Here is a 24,176-nt window from a genome sequence, read left to right as displayed (position 1 = left end):
CTGTATGCACATACGCATGAAGAGTGTTCAGAGTCTGGAACTTGTATCCATGTCCAATTTGTTGAAAATTGTGGCGGTAAGATTCTTAGCCAGCGGTTTTATTGTGTTCTAACTTTGAGCTGAAGGAAACCCATCAGACTGTCAAACTCTCCCTTCTTTTTTCCTGCTGATAGAAGAATTGTGGGTACCTTTATATATACCTAATTATTTTTTTTTTACAGGTTACCAGAGTGGTCTTACTGTGGGTGAACAATCATTTCAATGACTTTGAAGGAGATCCTGCTATGACGCGGTTTCTAGAAGAATTTGAAAAGAACTTGGAAGATACGGTAGGAGCAAAAAAGAATGACTTTCCTACTTTCTAATGCTACACATTTTCATTTTCCAGTGTGTTACCAATGACTAAGGCATTTTAGTCTCTAAGTCTAACAGTCAATAGATGGCTTTTAACATGGATATATTTGTTCTTAAATATATATTTAGATATCAAGCCCATATAGAATAGTACATATGGCGCTTGTTTATGTGGTTTTGCATGACTGCAGAAGAGACAAGGTTTATTTGGTATGATTTGGATACATGGCGTCCTAAGTCCTTTTGCTGGCACTTTGGTGTTTTCTTTTTTTTCACAACTGCCTTTCCATTTCTAGTAGAGAAAATATTTGGCTCCATTTTGTTGTGTCTTCTCTGTTACAGAAAATGAAAGGACATCTCAGATTGCTGAACATTGCCTGTGCTGCCAAAGCAAAATGGAGGCAAATTACCCTGCAGAAACCTTCTAGAGATTCACCGTTGTTCTTCAGCCTCCTTGGAGGAAGCGACAAGGGGTTTGGTATTTTTGTAGAGACTGTGGAAATGGGCAGTAAAGCCGCAGAAGCTGGACTCAAGCGTGGTGATCAGGTAAGAAGAATAAAGTTAATTTACAACGTCAGTCTCTTATTTAAAAAAAAATAATATCTGATTCAACCAACTGTAGTGTTCCCAACAAAAAGAATGTGCTGTTTACTAAAAACAACCAACCAACTAGTATTCTGCTGTGAGTGGAACAGTTCAGCTTCAGTCTGCATGCGTTAAGTGGCTTTCTGTTAAATAGTTTTCAAAACATTTAAGATATTTAAATATTTCAAAAACAGAATGGGAAAAGAAACCAAATTGTGGTTATCTTGGGAAACTTTCGGAGTGGAGACATCGTTAAGCTGAAGCTACCAGATTGCTTTATTGGATTAATTTCTGCCTAGTGTAGATCGTTGCCCTGTAGTGAGGCTGGTGGAGCAATGACAGTTCACACCAGGTGGGAATCCGGCCTTTGATGCAGGGTCAGTTCTGTGGTTCACAATCCACCATTCTTGATTCAGGTGCAGTTCCTAATTGCAAGAATGTCATATTATCACAGAAAATAAATTGATTTAAAGCATTTGTCAGGGAGAAATGGAGGTACTGGCTTGTTCACAGCATGTAACTTCACTGACATCATGAGAATATTTATTTTACAAGGATGATATGCTAACTTCTGGAAAGTTCTTACCTTTGTATTTGTAAGCCTGTCATAAGCAGTTGTTCTCCTAATAATCCAATTTCCTCTTAAAGATAATGGAAGTAAATGGACAGAATTTTGAGAACATTACCTTTGTAAAAGCTCTGGAAATCTTGAGGAACAACACTCATCTCTCCATTACTGTAAAAACAAACATTTTTGGTGAGTAGACTTCATATATAATGTGGTGGTGTATATGTGAAGAAAAACTCCAGTCTTTCTGGCTTTAGAAGTGCAACAAGATTCCACTTCCCACCCCCCCCTCCAAATCACTGTAGCATTCCCCTCCTTGTGCCTCCATTTGCTCCGATAGGTTCTGGTGTGCCAAGGGCTGGGCGGCACAAAGCCAGCGCAGGCAGCTCTTTCCTCCCCGAGAAATCCTCAAATGGCTGTTTAAGCGGCTTTAGTGTCCCCTCATGCGCTATGGCTGAAACGGAGCCAAGGGACCTGGGCCAAATTGTTTCTGCCAAGAAACAGCAAAAACGTAAAACTGGGCTTTCATAAAACTTTTTATAATGGCTGAAAGAAGACAGGATGAATTGCCTTTGTATCTAAAAATGAAAAGGGGATGTAAAAAGCAGCGTGACATATAAATGTTGGCTTTTAATTGTCAATGTGAATATAAACACATAAATACCTCTTTAAAATCTCAGTCAAACCATCTGTTCTTTTTGGGTAATCCTGTTCAGGCAACGGAACAACCGTAGCTACAGCAAGACCGAGACTGCACGAGGTAGTTTCTTCCCTGTAGTCAGATCTCAGACCTTCTGATGGGTCCTTTTCGTCTTCCTCCAGTTAGCTGCCCTTGTTCACTATTGATTTTCTTTTCAATTATGATTTTCTGTTTAGCACCGTGCAAGTAAAAATTTCCAGGGTTCTGCTTCTTAGCGTAATTCCAAAAAAGCATAAAACAACCATGTGGCCGGTGGTCCAGACTGATGTGAAATGACATAAAGCATAACTGTAACTGAGACAGTGATAGGTTGTTCATTTGTATTATAAATGTAAGCAGCATACTTTTATGAGTAGATTCTAATCTCTTCCTGCTAGCTGATACGATTTTAAGGTGATTTCTCTGATAAATGTTAATGAATTCACGTCTTGAAGCTTTTTTCAACAGTCATACTTATCATCCTGTCTTTTTGAGTGCTAAGTGCCTGGTGCTGACAATGAGCAATTCCTCTTCTTATATTTGAATCCATAATGCGAGGCTTCTAACCTTAAATTTTATTACGTAATAGAAATATGCCATTTCACGGGGCATTCCTGTACGTTCCTATACAGAAGGTCCTGGTTGCCTTGCTCACAGCGACAATCTGAGTAATTTGCTCTGTAAAGTTCTGCCTTCTCCCATTAAAATGCAATGTATTGCTTCCTTTGTACCTCTTTGGTTCACTTTTTCTGCAGGGATGTGGGAAGCAAAACGTTCGAGGGGAAGGAATTCACTGTGAAGTTTTAAGCATGCAAAGGCTGATCATGGTGATTGTATCTTCCCTTACAGTGTTTAAGGAGCTGCTCTGCAGGATAGGACAAGAGAAGAATGGAATTCCACATATTCCGAAAATCGCAGAAAAGAAAAACAACCGTTATTCCATCCCAGATATGCCTGGAGATGTGGAACAGATGTTTCCTCGTGAAAAAGGAAACAAGAAAATGAAAGCAAACACTGTATCTGGTGGGAGAAACAGAATCAGGAAAATTTTAGACAAGACCCGATTCAGCATCTTGCCTCCAAAACTGTTCAGGTTTGTCAGACTCTTCTGCTCAAAAAGTAATTGTTCCTTATTAAGTTATTATATTTTAGTTGCTTAGTATCTTCAGTCATTATATCCAGGTTGTTTATGTTTAAAAACATGCAGCAAATCTGTGACCCAGAGATGCAGAAAAAGACCAGAACATCTTTTCTCTCCCAGCGAACACTTTCAAATATGCATTTCCTCTGTCCTCGTTTGAAAGCGTGTCTACAGTGTGTAATTAAAACATCCGAGTGCCATTATTTTCCTTAGTTTTGTTCATCCCGAGATGAATGTAAGGCCTTAGTGCAGGTTGCTGAGGGCAGACTGTTTTGCAGTGACGGCAGCGTGAGCCAGTCGCAGGACGACAGCATCGTGGGGACGCGGCAGTGCCGGCACAGCCTGGCCATCATGCCCATCCCGGGAACGCTCTCCTCCAGCAGCCCCGACCTCCTGCAGCCCACGACCAGCATTCTGGATTTCTCTAATCCTTCAGGTAAAACAGCAGCCTTAGCTTCCTTTACAGGATGATTACAAGGCAAGTGGTTTGGGGGGAAATTACATCTTTTACCAGAAAGAAATGTATTTTGCCACCTCTGAGAGTCTTTACTGGAGTTTACCAGAGCTCTGGTGGAAGCAGATTGTCCCTGTCCGCACCTTTCTCTTTTGTCATCTCTTCCCAATACCAGTACTGGTGATTTGACTTGTCCATCCATCATCTTTAAATATAAATTTCAAGCAGTATTGTGGGTAGAATAGCACTGCCATAGTACCAGCATAGTGTTATTAAGGTTTAGTGTTTTACAAACATTATTCAACTGTATGTCTGAAAAAAAACTGAGCTGTGTAGTCCATTAGAGTCCATGGGCTGGCTGCAGGAGACATTTGTTGTTATACACCGTTGCTTGTAATCATGTCAGAATCTAGTTTCCCTATTTCAAGTGTAAGTTCTGTGTATAATTAAATATTCTGTAAAGCCCCTTGTGGCTATGACCAATGTTTATGTAAACCTGGAGATTTTCTCTTTGAAAGGGATTCACACAGATATCCTATTGAGTGCATAAGTATCCATAGCAAATAAATTCCCTTTTTGCTGCAAATCTGGGTTCTTGCTGTCTGCGTGAGAGCTACACACATGTTCTCTAAGAATATTCATTTAATCCTGTCCAAGTTACAGCATAATATGAAATATATAACATAATATGAAACATAATATATAGCATAATATGAAATGTATAACTAGTACTTCTTACCTTTATGTTTGCTATAACAAATACGCTGTCATTTTTGAATGGCAGAGAAAACCAAAATATTTCTGATGATGCACTGCATACCCTTGATGAGTTTTGTAAAGATCTAAATCTTCATTTGGTGTTGACACAGTTTTTTTTCTTTTTCTCCTGCCCGCAGCTGTTGGGTTTTACTGTAAGTATCCTGATGTGTAGCATCCTGTAGACGTTAATATTGCATGGCTTGCCTGTTAAACTTAACACTTTCATGTGCTGTATTGATGTAGTTATTGCTATTAGAGCATTGGATAGTCCTGTGCCCTGTAATCTTCCCTTAAATTAAACAAATCCGTGGGTTCTCTTGACGGGCATGGTGCCATCCTGAGGCTGAGACCTGCATTTTATTCCCATTCCTGTGACCAACACACTCAGTGACCTTTGGCAGGTTCCTTTGCTTCTCTGTGACCTCACTGGAAAGGAATGAGGTTCCTTACATCACTTTGATAGAAACCGAAGTTTTAGATGATAACGTAGTTTGAGATTTGTTCTTCTGGTGGATTCTGTGTAGCTAAAAGTACGTGCATGCGAACTTGAAACGTGTTTTGTGTTCTCAACACAAGCTCAATAATGCATAAGAAGATAATTTTTATTAATGTTTATCTGCCTAGAAGCAGAGACCCTGAAGACAGACATGTCCTTGTCACATGAATTTCCCTTACCTGTCACGAGTTAGGCTGAGTTTGGGTTGCATGGTCATGGTGATACCAAGGCATAGATGTTTGCCTCCTCTCTTGATTTATTACGATTTTATAAGTGCAGACATTTTCCAAATTATTCGGTGTCAGCTTCACTGCTTTGATTCTGAAATATGTGCATACTGTTTATTTTTTGCCTTTATTACCCCCATTCATGGATGCATGGAGCTTTTCAAGTTCAACTAGTCCTCAGCTTTTAATGAGACTGTTCTGATAATGTGATACAATAATGAAAATGTTATCTGATTGAAAACTAATTCTACTTTTACTTTTTTTAATATTGTTTCCCCCCATCTTCCAGTTTGTTTGGAGCTTTCCTTTTCCAATGGGTGGAAACTTTTGATGCTGGATCATAAATTACCTGCTCACTTTTTCCCCTGAAATTCCTGCTACTTGCCCCCATAGCACCGTTAAGTCATGATGCAAGAAAAAGTAACCCCAAGCTCACTGTACCCTTAAAAGAGATCTTCATTTCTTCCTTAAGCAGTGGATTTTGACAGAAGAAGTTAATGTACAGGCGATGGAGCAAGCAGCTTGTAAACGTTCTCAGATCTGCAGAAAACTGCAGAAACTTGGGAGGTTTTAGTTTTCAGAGTTTAGGGAGCGGGGAAACTGTGTTTCCCTGACTTTCAAATTAGTGTGTGCTCTGACTCTTGACATTTTTTTCCCCACTCAGTTTTACTTTGAAAATCAAACCTTCTGTAATAACTAATGAAGAAAATTATTTACAATCATCAAGCTGTAGACTAAACGCTTTAGGTATTTATTTCCTGCTGTAGGCTGCCTCAGATAAAGCTGTTCTCTAATGCATTTGTAATACATAATACGTGCTATAAATAAATACACTAGCCAAAGAATTAATTGCTGGCACCAGCTTAGTTCCTTCAGGATGAGAGAGCAAGTGTAAAAGTTTGCAGCTAGTTATGGGAGCGATAAAATCTCTTTTTCCTCTTCACGTCTTCCCATCCCCAGCCCATCCTCGTGTGCTCGGTGGCTTCCCCATCCCTGGAAGAGATCCCCGGCACAAATGTTGGTTCTGGCTCTCACGAAGATGAAAGAGCCAAGGAAGGAATGATGCTGACAGAACTGAGCAGGACAGTCTCGCACTGTGTGGTCATGGGATAATACAGAAATTAATTCAGTTGTGGAAAAGCAGAGAGATTTGTCTTTTTTCCCCTCTCAAAGTTGGAGGAAACGACTGAATATTTTAAGGAATATTTATCAAGTCCAGCATGGCTTTTTTTTTCCTTGCTAGCTGTTTATTTGTTTTATGGCTATCAAACAATACAGTAAATGACCTTGTGTCTTTTCAAGGAAAAAGGAGCTTCATACCTTAAAGGTGGTGTTCTGTTGTTTTAGATATCCCGGATCAAGTGATAAGGGTTTTCAAAGCAGATCAGCAGAGCTGTTACATTATCATCAGCAAAGACACTACGGCCAAAGAGGTGGTGAGTCACGCCGTGCACGAATTCAACCTCACGGGAGCCCCCGAGACCTACTCGCTGTGCGAGGTGTCCGTCAGCCCCGAGGGAGTCATCAAGCAGCGGAGGCTCCCAGACCAGTTCTCCAAATTAGCCGACAGGATTCAACTCAACGGACGGTAAATGGACCCTAGTTTGGATTTATTTGCCTTTTTTTAGGATTGAAATGTTGAAAAGAAACTTTGGGGAGGGATGCTTTCATTAAAATAGACACAGTCCCTTAGAAAAACAAACAAGTAAATGTCAGTAACTTGCACTTCTCTCTCTTCTTTTTCTTTCCTGTTTCACCTTCCTCTTCTACACCCGAAAAAACCCTCCCCAAAACTACAACAAAGTTGCTTGATGACAACTAAATTTAGCAAATCAAGCTGACTTACATAGCGGCTTACACTTAAACAGGAAAAAATTATATTTATTCTAGCACTCCACATGTACTTCATGATTAAAACATACAATTTAATTTCTTTCTCGCTGATGTTACGTTGCGATGAACTGATATTAACCTGAGGTAAATGCTTCCATTTTTATGTCAACTGTTATGAACGTTTCTGAAACGTTAAGGGCTTCAGTTTTATTTGATGACCTGATCCGTACCAGAGGAAAGTTTATTAAGTAAAAAATTATTTAGTCTTTGCTAGGCAACAGAGGGAATTTATAAGGAATAAACTTCTGTATATCTGAAAGTGATCTGCTTGGGACCATGAAAATGAATTTTCCAGATGTGTTTTAATTTCCCGAATACTATGTGCTTCATGTAAATATTAATATACCGTACCGAAGTTATGTAAGAAACCACATTCCATTTGTTTAAGAAATGAAGAAATACATTAACAAGAGATTTCTCAGGACGATTGTATATTTAAAGTGTTACTTCACTGCTGACTTTACAAATGAAAAAGTAACTGACCTTTTTCTGAAGGTGAACACTACAGCATATTGCAGAATACAGTATAGAAAATATTAGCAAAGAGGTAGATTAAAACAGCTTCTGAATTGGTTTTTTGCTGTTGTAATGGTGGTAAAGTACAAGGTTACGCTGTCCCTTCTTGCCTATTAGTCTGGGTTATCAACAATAACATGGAAATATTAATACACAAGCACCCCTCTGGTGTCAGTAATGCCTGATCCGGTTCACTTTCTGTGTTCACAGACCCTCTGCAGAGCATCTCTAATGTTTTATTGTAACACAATTATTCTTCAGGTATTATCTAAAGAACAATATGGAGACAGAGACCTTGTGCTCCGATGAGGATGCTCAAGAGCTGCTGAGAGAAAGCCAAATCTCCCTCCTCCAGCTGAGCACCATTGAGGTGGCCACTCAGCTTTCCATGAGAGACTTTGAATTATTTCGCAATATCGAACCTACGGAATACATCGATGACCTTTACAAGCTGGACTCCAAAACAGGGAACGCTCACCTGAAACAGTTTGAGGATGTCATAAATCAAGAGACATTCTGGGTTGCCATGGAAATTTTAGCAGAGCCCAACCAACTGAAAAGAATGAAGATTATTAAACATTTCATTAAAATTGCCCTCCACTGTCGAGAATGCAAGAACTTCAATTCCATGTTCGCGGTTATAAGGTAAAACACTTCACACTTGTCAGATCTGATTTGTGCTGTCAGAGGCAATTCTGTTCTTCTAAATGAAGGGAAATAGGTGTATCCTGAACAGATCACCAGTGCTGTTGGGTGATTTTAAGGGAATTGCTGAGCTTTTCGAAAACCAGATGTCCAGTGTTGTCGCTGCAGCTTTCTCCTTCCTCAGCCTCGTCAGCTCAGCTGTGCAGCGGTGCTGGATGTGACCGTCCCTCCCTTACCTGCCAGGGAGACAGAGGGTTTGGCCAGAAGTGCTGTTTGGTTGATGAACTTCAGAAACCCACCTGAACATTGCTGTCATTTTCTGTGATTCCCACACGCAATTTCCCTTCTTTTTACAGTCGTCGTAACTTTTTCAGTGTGCACTGAGTCATACCTGCAATGATGAGATTATTTCTCTCTTTCATTGTAAGGATTTCCTCAAATCAGTCTTGGTTTAGATTAATTTTCTTTTTTATTCTTTCCTGTCATCTGCTTGCTTCTCTATTTTCTTTTCCCCTCTTCATTTGTACATTTATACTTTCTTTTCTGATCTATACTAGATGCTGCTACTTTAACAGCATTTAAGCATTTCCTCTTTTTGCAGTTATGTTATAACAAGGTTTTACTTTAAGGGAAAAACAAAAGTTGCTGAGATTCATCAGACAAAGATTCACGCTGTATCCGAGCACCAGCACTATCTCTGAAAATAACATTTGAAAATGTTTTCTTCCATGTCTAGACGGTTTATCAAATGGTATTGATTTCTGTTTAGTCATACATTAAATAATTAATGAATTTCCTTGGAAGGGTGCTGGGCAGCCGTTGGGACTGTGGGTACTCATTACATGCTGAATACACATGTGGATACAGAATCTAATTTCTGTATTCTGCTCCCTGGTTTCTCATGGTTTATTGTAGGTGGAGAAATGACTCTTCGTACTTCTCAGTGAAGTCTAATCAGGCCATGACTGCAGTGGACTTTGGTCAAAAAGCCCTCAAATAAATTAGCTTTTGTTTTACCCTTATTTCCAGAGGAGTATGTTTTTGTTAGCATATACCACAGGGGTTCTTGTTCTTGCCTTGCACTGCGTATCACTGTGGTGCCATATGTTTCACAAAACAGGAAGATACCATCCTAACATAGTGTGTGAAAGAGGATCTGTGTCGTGGCATATGTCTGATTTTTCACGTGAGAGAAGGCTTTGTTTGTGATTTGCCAATAGCATGGAGGCAATCTGTGTAAGAAAAATAGAACAAATACAAAGTGAGTTTTTGAAATTTTCCAAATGAGAACAATATCTTCTTAGAATAGCAAATTCAGTAACTGTATTATTCTGGATTTACTAATGAATGCTGGAGAATATCACTTTCCAGTTCTGCAGCTACAAGGACTTTGCAAAATTTCAGGAGCAAAGTTGGTGACAAACTATTACAGCGAGGATAGATCTATTTCTTTTTTTCTTTATTATTCTTTCTACTGCAACCAGTTAGTTCTGGATTTATTTTTACTTAATGAGAATAAGGGAACAGTAACGATTTTAACATACCTGATGTGTCTAATTCTCAGTCTGGTGCTCATTTACAAGCGCTGCCATGCTCTTAACTCTGACAGTGCCCTTTTGTCACCTCATTAATTTTTCACCCTTTTCGTCCTTATCAGGGTATTCATTTTTACAGGGGAGAAGTGGTTCTTAAGTTAAATAGGCATTGAGAGAGTTTTGGCAGCTAACCTGAAATTTGTACCGTGTGACCAGGAAGCAATCGTGCTTTTTCCAGTCCTCTCATTCACACGCTTACAAGAGCGAACAGTGGAGGTTTATTGGGATGGACTCGCAGCCTGGTGTTCACCCAGCTTTACAGTCAGCCTTGTGAAACCTACTTTTAATCCTTAAAACAAAACAAAAAAACCAGCCCTTTACTTCCTTATGAAAAGTAATGATCTGCTAATGATGAAATGTATCTGCCTTACAGCGGGTTAAATCTGGCACCAGTAGCACGTCTCAGGGGCACTTGGGAGAAGTTACCCAGCAAGTATGAAAAGCACCTCCGAGACCTGCAAGATCTTTTTGATCCGTCTCGAAACATGGCAAAATACCGCAACATCCTTAGCAGCCAGAGCATGCAGCCGCCAATTATTCCACTTTTTCCTGTTGTCAAGAAGGATATCACGTTTCTGCATGAAGGTAATTTCAAACAGAGAGAAATTATAAACCGAGCACTGAATACGCTTTAGCCCGTTCTTCAGTGCTCCGTGATTCAATCAATGTCTAAAAGAAACTGCCACCAGTAGGATGCTTGCGATGTGGCCTTTGTAGGAGTAAAATAAAATACATCTCTGAATGTGTAACAGGAGAGACTGATCCTAGACAAAACATAAAAATCAGATGCGTATTTTTAATATAAGCAGTACTTAGTCTTCATCACCTGTCCTAAGGTTTAGGGTGGAAGAGCAGGTGAGTGTGCCAGCTGGTGGTTGTACTACTTCAAATGTATTTTTCTTAAATGTCTCTAGGTTTTTGTTCCATGTTGTGGCTTTCAGACAGCTACGATGATATAACACCTCCTACTCTTGCTTTCAGCATTTTCAAGGGTTTTTGTTTAAAAATTTCCATTTATTTCCTTTTAGACAAAGTTCTGTCCGCAATTGGTTAAGGTGTTAAACATTTCCACATATGCCCAGTTCGTGGTTGTGATGTTTCAGAACAATTTGAACTAACTTCAGAATGTGACCGCTGTTGATGTCAGCTCTATATTTCTGTGATTTTAATATCTATGCCAATGAATTTGGGCATAGTTCACTTACTCCTTTTTTTTTTCCTGCTAATACTTATTACTTCAGAAATAGATGAACAAGAGCAATGCTGGGGAGTCTGAGTGGGCCTGAGCATCATTTGTGTTTTGCCAGAGTTTCCTGTTTTCTTGCTTAAAGCAGTTTTGGTGATGGAGGGGCAGGGAGGGTGGAAGCACTTAGGAACACATTGCCCATGAAAAGAATATTCTTACACTCTTTTTTTGTTGTGTGTGTGTGTTTCAATTCCCCAGGAAACGATTCTAAAGTGGATGGCCTGGTAAACTTTGAGAAACTCCGAATGATTGCCAAAGAAATTCGCCAAGTTGTCAGAATGACCTCGGCAAACATGGACCCGGCGGTGATGTTCAGGCAAAGGTGTGCAATTTAGAAAGACAGTAGGATAGAAGGTGTCTCCGAGTGGGTCGGGATCTGGGTTTGTGTGTGTTTGTGTTAAATTTCATTGTGTAACTTACCCATTGACATTTACCATCAGTACCACAACTTTTATCAAATTCTGACCACACCATTGATGCTTCCACAACCCGCTTTTAATGACTAATAAATCAATTTGTCGTCTCTAAAAAGCAAAGAATAGGCTCTAATTTTAATGATTCGTATTTTTGCTCAGTAAAATGTTAGTGTCGGGAGAGGTTTTGGAGAGATATAATATTAGAGAGAGACCGTGTCTCTCTCTCTATATATATATCTATGTATATAGAGAGATATATAAAGCATCTAAATCACCCATGTATAAATCTAAAGTGCTGCTTCAAAACAAACCCCACTAATAAAATATTAAAAACAAAGTATTTTTTATTTGCTCAAAACACACCTTGTTCCACCTACATAATATTTGATATGTTCAGACTCTAAGCAGGTGGAGGGTGTTATGCACATATAGTACATCAGGCTCTGTGTTAACAAACTGCAGAATAAAAGCACCACAACTTCTAATCTGCTGCTGATTAGCTCCATATTGTATTTAGTGGAACTAAATAATTCCTGCATCTGTTTGCATCCCACTGGCTGAACTAAATGCATCAGCATCGCTGTGTCAGTGCCACATCTGATGCCTGTCAGTCCCTGCCCCCCAGAATAAGGTGCCAGACAAAACTGCTCAGGATTCCGTTCAGGTGGGGAGTTGGTGACAAGCTGATGTCCCGTGCTGAATCACAACACTGCGTCTACTTCAAATAAACGCCCGAATAGCCTGGTAGGTGTGTGTCCCTGGCAGCGAGAGCCCTCTGGACACTGTGGAGAGAGCAGAGCCCAGAGGAAGGTTCCTGGAGAGGTTTTTGGGTGAAGCATCCTTTGCTTTGTTCAAGCACAGAATTCCAGTTGAGAGGTCACCTGAGCAGGGGGTAGTTGTCTTTGATTTATGAATTCAGTTACATCTGTGCAATGGAAGGATAGAGCAAATGCAAGGATACATAGCAACTGTAAGAGCGTAGAGACTTGGTTCCCTGTGTTCTTCCAGTGGTCAGGATCCACAGATGATCCTGAATCCTCGCTGTTTTTTCTTTTCAAGGCTGACTATCAGGAAACTAAGTATTTTGTTTACAATTGGTCCAATTGAGGTTTGAGGCAAAGAGAACAGATCCCTTATTCTTGTTGTTTAAAGGTTCCTAGGGACATGGTTTAGAGGTGGACTGGGCAGTGTTGAGTTAGTGGTTGGACTTGATGATCTTAAAGGTCTTTTCCATCCAAAACAATTCTGCAGTTCTAAGATGGATTCGTTTTAAAGAGGAGATACAACTTCATACTATTGGATTTGAATTACCAAAATTTCCTTTTAAATGAAATTTATAAGGCTACTTACTGATAACTTATGATTGCTTTTCAGAAACTTTGACATTCACAGATGAAATCAGTCTATAAATAAATTTCCCCAGTCCCCTGTGCGCTAAGACCTAATTTAATCTAATCATTAAATGAATTTAATAGTAAATAGTTACCTTTAGTATGTTTTTCAGAATTACAGAACACATTTTAATGACCATAATTTAAATTATGCACACTGACATAAAATGCGTAGGCATCTAATTTTAGAGAGAGTGCCAAAGATTAAAAGAAAATAAATCCATGTTTTCATTGCCTCTGGTGTTTGATCTATCAGTTTGTGTTATGAAGCACCAATAAATGCTTTTGAAGATTAAAAATGAACAAGAAAATGATTGTTAGCAGTAACATGAGACTTGCTAACAAGTTCATTACCGATTACTATAGAGTATCTAGTTTTTTGGCATATATTTGGCAAGTAGCTCATTTTCCAGCCAAGCAAACAAGAGAAAACATCATCATAAACCTGAATACTGGTGGTGATTTCCCCATACACTTACTGCAGTCCTAATGCAAGGAATAAATTAATTTAATCATGCTTTCTGCAATATGAAGAAGTTAAACAGTTTTCGCTCTCTCCATCAAAATTGAATTTGACTTATGGGGAATACTTAACAAGAAAATTGAATGCGAGTTTGTTTTTTAAATTTGTAGGTTAAACTTAAAAATAAGCAAAAACTGATAGATGTTCTTCCATATTGAAGTATTTGATCAAGTCTTGTCCTCGCATTCCATTAAAACATTGTGTTATTGTTTGAGAAGAATTTTGCTGTATAGAAATCTTTTCTTTTCTGTTCTTTCCTGTCTACATCTTTCTTCCTGACTCTCAACTGTTTTATTTTTTTCCTGTGCTTTTCTGTTCAAATACATGCTTCAATGTATATGGCTCTTGCTTACAGGAAGAAGAGGTGGAGAAGTTTGGGGTAAGTGTAGAGATGAATGCAACTAAGATAAATAAAGATTATGCAACTCTTTAACATACTGCATCCTCCTCGTTAGTGCATGCATCTGAAATACAGCATGCATTTTATTAACCTTGCAATACATGTTTTTTGGAACACAGGAGTAAGGGGTTACAGCCAGCGTTATACCGCAGCTACAAAAATTCTGAGTTGCTTTTGTGTACTAGATAAGTTGTCTGAGTTTTGGCTTTATGCATAAAAAAACCTGCTGTGCAGTTATATTGGAAGGCAGAATGTTTGGGAAATAAAGAACTTGCTTTGAAACGTGTAACATAGAAGTTTAACCCCTTCTGCATTTTAAACTACAGCGACACTTTGCATTGTGATAATGCTATAGCGATTTCCCCCCAAAGTTTGAATTCAGTCTTTATTCATTTTTAGTATGTATTTAAAACGTATCGCACGTTTCATGAACTAAAATCCTCATTGATTTCACTGGGAGTCTTGATTGTACAAGGACTGAATAATGAAATTACTACAAATGAGAGTGCCAAGATTGGCAAGTGAAATTCCCAGCTGACAGGTGGCAGTGATTTTCAAGATGACATTGTAGCCGTATTTTGTATGTTCTTATGTGTGTTTTTGCCCATAAACTGTGTGTACCGAAGTTAAACATTTTACATAGAGGATGGAGGCAGAAACGCTCGTGGTGCTTTGCCCTCCTACAATGGCTCTGCAAGCGGCAACGCGATTTATCAGCAACGGGTGTCCGGCACAGATTGTTCCCCCAGCAAGGATGGGGGTGGTACCAGGGCTTGTGCTGGGCAGACTGGGGAGAGCAGGTTTGGATGCTCGTCCCCGATGCGCGATCTCCAGCGTGTGGGTGCCCCGGGAGCAGGAGGGCTCGGCTGGCAGCGTTAGGTGCTCAGTGATCAGCTCATGGGAAGAAATACCAGGGATCCAACCGGAGCCACCGGAATTTCTAGCCCTTGGGATTACTATCAACACGAGTGAATAAGGAAAACTCATTTTTAAAGGAAACTGCATGAAATTGCCTTAAAAAAATCAAGTCCAGACTTAAATACAGTGTGTACATAACCAATAAAATATTTATATCATTAAAAATAAACATAACGCAGTTTCCTATTTCATTATATAATAGATATGAGCTTCGTTGTTATCCGTAGGAGATAGGAGTGCCCCCTCAGTTTGGATAGGTGTGAACAGTCCATTGTGCCTTTTGCTTCTCTTTGACTCTAATAAATTACTTTTTAATTTAATTAAGCTGTACTTTTCTACCAGTTTTTAGTCTTACATTTTCTCTTCAACTGATTTATCTAACATCTTTGCAAATACTGCAGTCAGCTGTTTCCTACCATTTCTTAATTTTTAAGCTCAGTGTGCTTTATTCCTTAGAATTCCTCAAACAATGTTTCATTCTGACTCTTCTAGCTGTTATGGCTCTTCAGTGCTGGAAATTGTTTATTCTGCCACCTGTGGTTCTATAAACCCTCCCAAGATCTTGACAAACATCTTTAGAAATAATTTAGCCTTTTAAAATATTCTTCTGAAAGTTAAAAAAAAAAAAACCAAAACAACCAAACAAAACACACACAAACAAATTTATAAACAACTTTATTGACACTTTCCATTAGAATTTACATGTAACATATACCGTGACCTCACTTTATTGAAAAATGGATTAGAACTGGTGTGGCTGTAGGACTTTGGAAAGTTCAGAGGTGATTTGTATGTCTGAATGACACCAGTATCAGGGGTTTGGTCACTGATTCAGTGTGACCAGGAGTGACTGTCAGGGAGAGTTACTGATGTACGTGAACCATTTGGGGATTATTTATTTTTTGCTTCTGTTGCTGATAGAATTGGTGGCTCAGAATTAGGAGCATCATCTTTCATAGGTGGCAGTCTGGACATATGTATATTATCGCTGCCTTCCTGACCTTTGTTGGGATACATTTTTTTAATGAGCTGCTCTACTGCGGATGTTTTTACTGAATTGGAGAAGTTAAGTGTGTGATATAATGTACTTTGCATATGTAACATAATTTTTCCCTTTATTTGAGCATTGTCAGCAGCTCAGTTTTCTAAGAGGATTACACGAGTCACTCACTTCTGTACTTGGCTGAACTGCAAGAAGTTTCTGTTGTAAGCCTGATGCAGATAGTGGGTACCAAATGCTTTAATTGAATAAAGTTAAGAAGTTTGTCCGCTCTTGCAGTCCACAGCTGAAATAGCCTATGTGGGTTTTGCAGAACAAGACTGCCATTCCTTAGCAGAGCTAAACGGGTCCTTTAGGCAGCGTTGTGCCTCATTCTTGCTGATTCCGCACTTTCATGCGCAATCCTTCTCTAGATTCAAATTGCTGCTATCAATTTACCCGAATATTTTAAGACAAGTGTTGTTTTAATGCTGTTCATCTTTTTAACTCATTTACATCAGCATGCACTAGCCCTAACTGAAGATTATTGGTATTAATCTGCTTTGGCGTATGCTACTGTAGCTCCTATTTGCTACTGAGAACTAAACGTTTGCCGCTTTGCTTTTTTCTAGGTCTCTGAGCCAGGGCAGCACGAACTCGAACATGCTGGATGTACAGGGAGGTGCTCACAAAAAACGTGCCCGACGCAGCTCGCTTCTGAATGCCAAGAAGCTGTATGAGGACGCCCAGATGGCGAGGAAGGTGAAGCAGTACCTGTCCAACCTCAATGTGGAGACCGACGAAGAGAAGATTCAAATCTTGTCACTTCAGTGTGAGCCGGCATATAGCACTCGTAAGTAAGGGATCTAGAATGGTGGTGTGGTTTGTAAAAATAAATTTATACTATGAATATATTATAAACAATCTGTAATATATTGTGTATTATATATAAGTAATATATTTATAAAAAACAAGATTTACAAAAATCTTGTTCCTTCCCTAGAAATACTCATTTGTTTCTCCCTTCAAGAAGAAACGCTCCAGTATTAATAAGTGTGTGTTTGTCAGTTCATGTAGTGACAGTTTCAGCAAACCAGCATTTATCTTCTGATCTTGGTTGAGCTCAGCAACTGCAGTGATGTTTTCTATTTTGACCTATAGTTCTTAAACAGTGTGTCTTTTCAGCAGCCTGGAAGGAAATTCAATAGTACATCAGCTCTATTCTTGCCCTGTTGTCCTTGTACAGAATTAGGAAGGATAAAAGTAACATTTACCATATGAACAGCAAGAAAATGAAAAGAGACAAAATCAATATAGAAACTGCAATGGATTATGGTTTTGAATAAATGAAGATTGTTGAGAAGGAGAAGTTAGGTCAATATTGACTGATGGGATTGTCGTGGCTTGACAGTCAAAAAGTGAGGGCTACAGCAGGACAGTTTTCATCAGTTGAACTCCAGTGCAGCTGTCTAACTAAACAAAGCGTTACCTGACCTGCTGTCTTGCACAGTTCAGGAAATTCTTATTTAAAAATGAGAAATGGTAAATACTTTCTATTCTGATCCTTAGAAATTTTCACTTGCTTGCAAGGCAGGTTTGTTTCAAAACGGAAGAGTAGCAACCAGGCTCATCAAAATAATGTTTGATGCTTGTCTGTTGTCCGAATGTAGAATTTTAAGACCTTTTGTCCTCAAATACTGTTTTGTCTCTGACGAGGCAAGTTAAAAGCATGACTAGGAGATGGCATTTTGAAGAGAAAATGTTACACCCTTTCCATTATTCAATATTAAGAATGCAAATCCTTGTTATTTCATAAGATGCCTTCCTATGCGATTTTTTTTTTTAACATTTCCTTTTAAATAGCACTGATGTAGGAATCTTGAAAATGGCCATACTTGATTCCCTTTTTAAAAATTTTAAATTCTGTGCATTCCCACTGGTCTTGTGCTTGAGGTCGCCAGAAATCACAGGTAGCTCTGACTAAAAATAGGTACAGCATCGTGCATTGCTAGCAGAGGTGTTCACCTTGTGCCGTGTTCAGCTCGATGCGTAATAGCACTGAAAGCTTCTGCTTAGAGGTGACGCTGTTGTGCTTTTGTGCTTTGCTCCCCATGCCAAAAAAATGAATTAAATCATGTCAGGATGAGTCTCTGTGCAAACATAGCAGGTGGCCATAGTGTGCCCAGGAGACAAACATAGATGCTATCAGGTTGTTTTTCAATTGTTTTTAATAAATCATTTAAAACTTTGTTTGCACAGTGCTAGCCATAGATACTCGGAAGTAAAACTAGGGAATATGTACGTAATGTTTTACTCCAGGTAATTAAGCAAATGAAGTCCTTTTTTTCATAAACTTCAAAAAAGGAAAGTAATTTCAAAGGAGATGCCTTTCTGCTTTAGCACTTTATGTACAAATGTCTACAACATGGACCTTAATTGTGGTAGAAATAAATCATATTTTTTTGTCTTTTGATAAAGCACCTTTAAGAAACTTCAAAGACACGAGTTGGTTTTTTTTGTGCCGTTTTACATAGCAGCCTCTTCAGTGTAACAAGATAGGTGCGTTTGGAATAGAAATAGTTTCAAATATGTTTTATCTGCTTCGTGCCATGGTGGCTTTGTCTGGCGGTGAGTACTCAAATGACTGTTAGAATCCTGCCATTCACAGTGCAAGATATTTATATGCCATTTTTCCATAACAGTGACAAAGAATTTAAGTGAAAGAAGAGGAGCGAAATCCTCAGAAATGTCTCCAGTACCCATGAGATCAATTGGCCAAAGCACTAAAGCCCATCAGCAAAACAGGATGAGTCAAGTTCTTCAGGTTCCGACTGTGAATTTATACCCCAGTAGAAAAAAGGGGCTGACAAAGGATCATGTCACATTCAGTGAGTATCTTCAGTTCACCTGTCTGGAGAGTTTTATTGATTAAGTAAATAAGAGGGAGGAGCTGCTCGTAGCTGGGTGGAGCATTTGAGATACCATTGGGCTTCATTTACTTCATTCCCTTTAAAAGCTGAAGCATGTTACTGTGTTTTAAAGGAGTGTGCCATGTACTTAGTCATTTGCACAATCTTTAACTTTTCTTAAAACAGCTAATAGCAAAGCACTGTCTCCAAATATACTCTTAATTTTTTTTTTCCTGAACCAAAGAGCACGTTCTAATTAAAGTGATATTAATATCTCTCTTGAACCGATTAGATGTAGAGTGTTAAGTCTTTTACTGTGTATTTCTGCATTCTAAAGGTATTTTGCACACATGGAGGAGAACAACATTGCTTGTTTGCGTACCTGACAAAATGAAGTATTAAATGTTTTGGTGAAATCATTGAGACAAATCACAGACATTTATTATTTTAACTTCAGAACGCCATTATAACAATATTATTGTCAAGTGAAGCAACATGTGCTGTTAGTTGCTCCTAGTGAGCATCAGTTTTTTTCTGTCTCCATATTGGCTAGTTGCAAAGCAGTATTAGGTATTAAAATACTTTTGTCCTGTTTGCATAACTTGTGTCGTTTGAAAGCTACAGTTGTGGGTTATTAAATAGTGTTAGTTGCAGTCAGTGAATGATATTAAATGATTCTGTGATATACAATCAATATCTATTAAAATAGCTTCAGAAAACAGTATATTGCAGCATATAAAATAATGTTTCCAGTTAGTATTTATTTCAAGTCTCCTCTTAAAAGCCTGTGCAACTTGCTGTGTTCCAGCAGCTTTGCTGAGAGGTGTTCCTTCATTCCTGTGTTACATGTTAATCAAACAAGCTATGGAGAACTTAAATTAACCTCTCAGCACTGTGTCCTCTGTAAATTGAACAAGAAAGACCAAATTATCAGTTTGCAAAGTACAGTGGCACAAAGGTTTTGCTAAACTTCCTAAGTAAGTGCGGATTTGAAAGGTCCTGATTCAGAAGATCTTGAACTGACTTGTTGACTGTGACAGAAATAGTTTTAAATTCTAAATGCAGGCTGCCATGTGTAGAATTCATCTGAGCATCTGCTCCTCTCTTTGCTGAATACTCCAGTGTTTGTTTAACATGGTGTCATTTGTAGTTTACACAGATATCACTAACTTGAAAGAAGAATAATATGCAGTAAGTGATTCTGTTGTTTTGGTAGGTACAGGCTCCCCACAGAAGTCATTAAGCTTATCGGAGGAAGTAAGTAGTAAGAAACAAGCGGATGACACCATGTCCATGGCGTCGTCTTTGCATTCCAGCCCCCCTGCTTCTCCTCAGGGCTCTCCGCGCAAAGGTACGTGAGCTGCGGGGACGTTCCGGGGCGCAGGGCAGCATCCCTCTTGGCACCCCCTGCCTGGGTTGGACTAAAGCCAGGGTGGGCCGTAGCAGGAATATTTGTTGGTTATGACATGTAAGAGAAATAGTAGTTTAGAATCTTCACGTCAAGAACAGAATCATGTCTAAGAATAGACGTAGATTTTCAGTGTATTTATATGTTTTGGCCTTGAAAGTCACCTGTTTAAAAAGGGGAACAGGTTTTTATCTTAAAAACTGCTGACGTACTGACAGAATTCCCAATAGATCTTAAGTGCTGACACCTGCCAGTTTGTCAGTTCGCATTTAGGTTGCCGGTTATACAAATGGGATTTGCAAACCTGGGGATTTCTTGAAGACGACAGAGTTGCGCAGAAACTGTGGCTGTTGAGGCATCTTATGTTTTTGCCTCAGGTAGCTGGAATATCAGGTGGTTAGATGGAGCTGGAGATAAAATGCTGTCATAGTTCTCCAGAACACATGGTTTGGTGGCTGCAAAAATAGTGCATCCAAATCCTCAAGTCACTATTCGTATATTTTGTTCTTGTGCACAGGGCTTTGTATACATCCCTGTCTATCATGATGCCCTGAGAATCCCTTTATTTTTGATGTCTTCGTCTTAAAAGACCCGCATCACTTCATCATTAGTCAACCTTGGATGGGAATTCATTTGCAATCTCTTTAACACCATTTGTAGTCAGCCGGTGCGGTCGGTGTTGGACGGTGTAAGGTGTCTCTCCCTCCCTTCTGTGCTGCTTTGACTCACTGAGGGATTCGCATGGCACCGCACGGCGACTTTCTGCATCTTCTCACCCTTTCAGTGGCAGATCGTGCTGCTCCGTCCACTTCTGCCTTCACAAGATCCTGTTTCCTGTAGGAGAATGCCACTTCTTTTACTTCAACACAGCATCTGTATAAGAAGCTTAATTACTTGTGTTGCCAAACTTGGCTCCACTGAGAGTTTTGAGCATTGCTTATAAACATGTTATTTTTGTTAACTTTCATCTTGCTCTTTGAAAAGAATACTTTGTTCTTTGGGATTATTTCATTAATTCAACTTGCTTTCAGCGTATTTTTAGCACTGATCTAATTTGACTGGGGTGATCCGTACCTTGTATGTGTTGTGTTAATGGCTCATTGAACTAAAATTAGGTGCTTCACAGACAGCTGAAAGATATAATTATAGGCATGAACACGTTCCACTTGATCTTAGATTTCATTTTCTTTTGAGCTATACCCAAGTGATATGCAAATAGGATTGAAAAAAAGTCGTTTTAAAATCAGCACGTTATTTTTGCTGTGATTGATCTCATCATTTACCAAGATCTGCCTGTCTGTACTTTATTGTAGTTGGTAACATCCAAAGGTCGGATAACTGCAGTCAGATGAATCTCTCTGGCTCTTCCTCATCACTCGCCAGTGAAACCAGCAACAAGAACAGTGGACAACGCAGCTACGGAATAGGTGGGGCTTATTTACAAAAGAAAATTTGGATGATTGTCAAAGCAAGAGACAGTTCTGACATAAGTGAAAAGGGAGAAGGAGAGGATGAGAGTAAAAAGGCAGAAGCTGAGCACAGGAGAACGATGGGACTCCGGTTTAGAAGACTTAGGGAAAGAAGCTTCTCCAGGGAAAGAACAGCTTTTACTGCAAAAAGGGAACCGGAGCACGTTGAAGCCTCGGAAGGGAGTGAAAACCAAAAGGAGAAAGACAGTGATGCTCTGAGTACAGCAAGTATCTGTAGCAACAGCAGTCTGTGGACATCTTACTGCCTGTGCATGAAGTCTAGAAGGAGAAGGAAGACGATATGATGTATTTTTAGAATAAAGATTGTGATGTCCACTTTGTGACAGATATACCAATGTTGTCTAAGTTATTTTAGCATTATTTGTTGATACGTTTAAGCTGTTCAGTGTGCTTCCCTTCCAGATATTTGTGTCAGTTATGTGTAGCTAATCACCCTTACAGTGCAGTGAAGACAGTAATGTGAAGTTTAGAAAATCAAGGAACAGGTACAGTGTCAGTTCTGTTACTTAGTGTTTTGCAAATGCCAGTGAAACAGTAAGTTCTGCAACATTCTTTTAATTAGGCTCTAGATAGTCCCTCATATGATGTAAATCAAATGCTCACTTCCAGTTAGTGTATATTTGCATTGGTTACATCTTTAACCTTTTCAGCCCAGCAAAGACTTGCATTTAGTCTGTTTGCATATGTGTGCCATTATTTAATGCCTCAACTTTCAGATAGTGTTAATCTCTTTAATGAAGAAGAGGCCTTTTGCTGTCCAGACCTTTGAAGTTCTTGAAAAGAACATCTTAACATGCGCTGTGACAACATTACTTGCTGCAGTATAGTTGTGTTCTTAGCTCGATAGTATTGATATTTAATGCTCATATTTGCTCTTAAAATCTTACAGCAATAATCCAGCTTAAGCTGTGAAATCTCTCCATTTATGAGCTGTATGCTCAGTGGCACGTATACCAGTGGCTCTACATGCCATATTATATGACCTTTGGTTTTTTACACACTTGATGGCATCAGTCATCTGTATTAAGTTGTGTGTATCACTGGCCTGGCTTCTACACTGCCTGGGTGTTTCACATTTTCAGCCAATTGGTGTAAATATATGGCAGTCCAACTCAAAGGCATATGTAGGTAGAAATGAAGTAAAGAATTGAGTGAATGGCAGGAATTCGGGAAAAATGCTTATCTGAGGGGTGTGTCAACAGTGTATTAATATGGTCTTCTGTAAAGACAGACCATGCTTGTTTACCTATACATGAAGCAGTTGATGATCCAATATTTTCAAATAAAGGTTCTAATATTATCGTTTTATGGGCATAATGTAAGGCATATCATAGACTGTTTTCTCTCAGTGAAGACAGGGATATCTTCCCTGACATGCAGTGAATTTGCTATAGAGAAACCCACTGGGAATTTAGAGAAAAAAACCAACAAAACAAAGAAAAACCACAAAAACCCAAAACCAAACACCACCACAGTCAGTAGAAGACCTTTTGCCCTCAGATAGAGGGGAACAACACACAACTGCTCTGAAACCGGTGAGGTCTTCAGCTGTTTCCCCTCTGCGGGAGCGACGCCGGTGGCTGGTCCAGCTCCTGCCAAAGTTGTGTTTTCTGCTTTTACTTCCTGATCTGTTAATTTTGGAACAGATAATAAACCTGAAGTGGGCCATATGGCTAATCCCTGAGTGCTAATAGCTGACTTTTACCTTAGTTAGCATCTCCTCGTCCACTGCCAAAGTCTTTTCGAGTCTCACATGAGAGCAGGGCAGAGGGATAGTGGAAAGCGCACTGCATTCATACAAGAGAGCTCGGTGCTTGCAGAGTCAGGAAGACCTGATCTGTCCACCCACTATTCATGCTGCAAATGTCAATTCTGTTTACACAGGATTAACCATCTGATCTGGAGGGTAGTGGAGTTGCAGGTGGATTATTGGTGTCACGAGACTAAATAAATGATAGATGCTAAAATCTTTAGTACGCTAAAAACTTCGGTGGACCAATTGTGCGCAAACAGGGTTTGATTGTTTCTTCTAAATATCCTCGCTGAAATGTGCCTGTTAATTCTTCGTTGTCTTACCTAGTAAGCTCAAATTACTTGTTGACCAAGAGGTTCTCTTTTCCTCTCCTTTAGGCTATGCCCTCATACCTTCCACTAAGTCTGATAACTTCTCAGACTCCAGCCACAGTGAGATTTCATCCCGCTCCAGCATCGTGAGCAACTGCTCGGTGGACTCGATGTCGGCAGCGCTGCAGGACGAGAGGAGCTTGTCCCAGTCGCTCATTGTGGTGGATTCGGGGGGCACAGAGAGAAAAGAGCATCCTCAGCCTCTGGCTGATTATGGCCAGTCATGCCCAGGGTAAGACACAACTGGTTTTGGTTTCAGTGGGTTTTGGAGGGAAGAAAGCAGTTTTTATGCTAGAATTTATAAAATGGAAAAGCAAGGGGAAAAAAACATTGTTTGCATGTGTCTAAGAAACATTCTTCGATTTCACAGCATGTCAGTAAACTGCTGAGGGTTAGTGTTGGATTTTAATGTGCTGTCCATGCAGTTGTTAACATAACCAGAAACAGTTGAGACTTAAAT

The 24,176-nt window shown here is 39.4% G+C and overlaps 1 protein-coding gene across 7 annotated transcripts in view; it reads left to right on the top strand.

Moving 5' to 3' along the window:
• Positions 1 to 24,176, top strand: part of RAPGEF6 (Rap guanine nucleotide exchange factor 6) — a 117,672-nt gene that overhangs the window by 83,490 nt on the left and 10,006 nt on the right. For 3 of the 7 annotated variants that reach the window (XM_065848889.2, XM_065848885.2, XM_071814766.1), the window contains 16 exons: positions 222 to 329; positions 697 to 900; positions 1,588 to 1,696; positions 3,036 to 3,279; positions 3,606 to 3,763; positions 4,678 to 4,692; positions 6,611 to 6,851; positions 7,934 to 8,317; positions 10,286 to 10,497; positions 11,357 to 11,480; positions 13,844 to 13,867; positions 16,418 to 16,638; positions 18,488 to 18,673; positions 19,911 to 20,045; positions 21,416 to 21,529; positions 23,723 to 23,948. In XM_065848889.2, coding sequence (XP_065704961.1) covers positions 222 to 329; positions 697 to 900; positions 1,588 to 1,696; positions 3,036 to 3,279; positions 3,606 to 3,763; positions 4,678 to 4,692; positions 6,611 to 6,851; positions 7,934 to 8,317; positions 10,286 to 10,497; positions 11,357 to 11,480; positions 13,844 to 13,867; positions 16,418 to 16,638; positions 18,488 to 18,673; positions 19,911 to 20,045; positions 21,416 to 21,529; positions 23,723 to 23,948 — 2,705 coding nt within the window. The remainder of the gene's footprint in view (positions 1 to 221; positions 330 to 696; positions 901 to 1,587; positions 1,697 to 3,035; positions 3,280 to 3,605; positions 3,764 to 4,677; positions 4,693 to 6,610; positions 6,852 to 7,933; positions 8,318 to 10,285; positions 10,498 to 11,356; positions 11,481 to 13,843; positions 13,868 to 16,417; positions 16,639 to 18,487; positions 18,674 to 19,910; positions 20,046 to 21,415; positions 21,530 to 23,722; positions 23,949 to 24,176) is intronic. The other 4 variants (XM_065848891.2, XM_065848886.2, XM_065848887.2 and 1 more) reach the window with 3 other exon arrangements.

The sequence above is a fragment of the Patagioenas fasciata genome, chromosome 14 (genome assembly GCF_037038585.1).
Source record: "Patagioenas fasciata isolate bPatFas1 chromosome 14, bPatFas1.hap1, whole genome shotgun sequence".
NCBI lineage: Eukaryota > Metazoa > Chordata > Aves > Columbiformes > Columbidae > Patagioenas > Patagioenas fasciata.
This window is presented reverse-complemented; position numbering and strand designations above follow the sequence as displayed.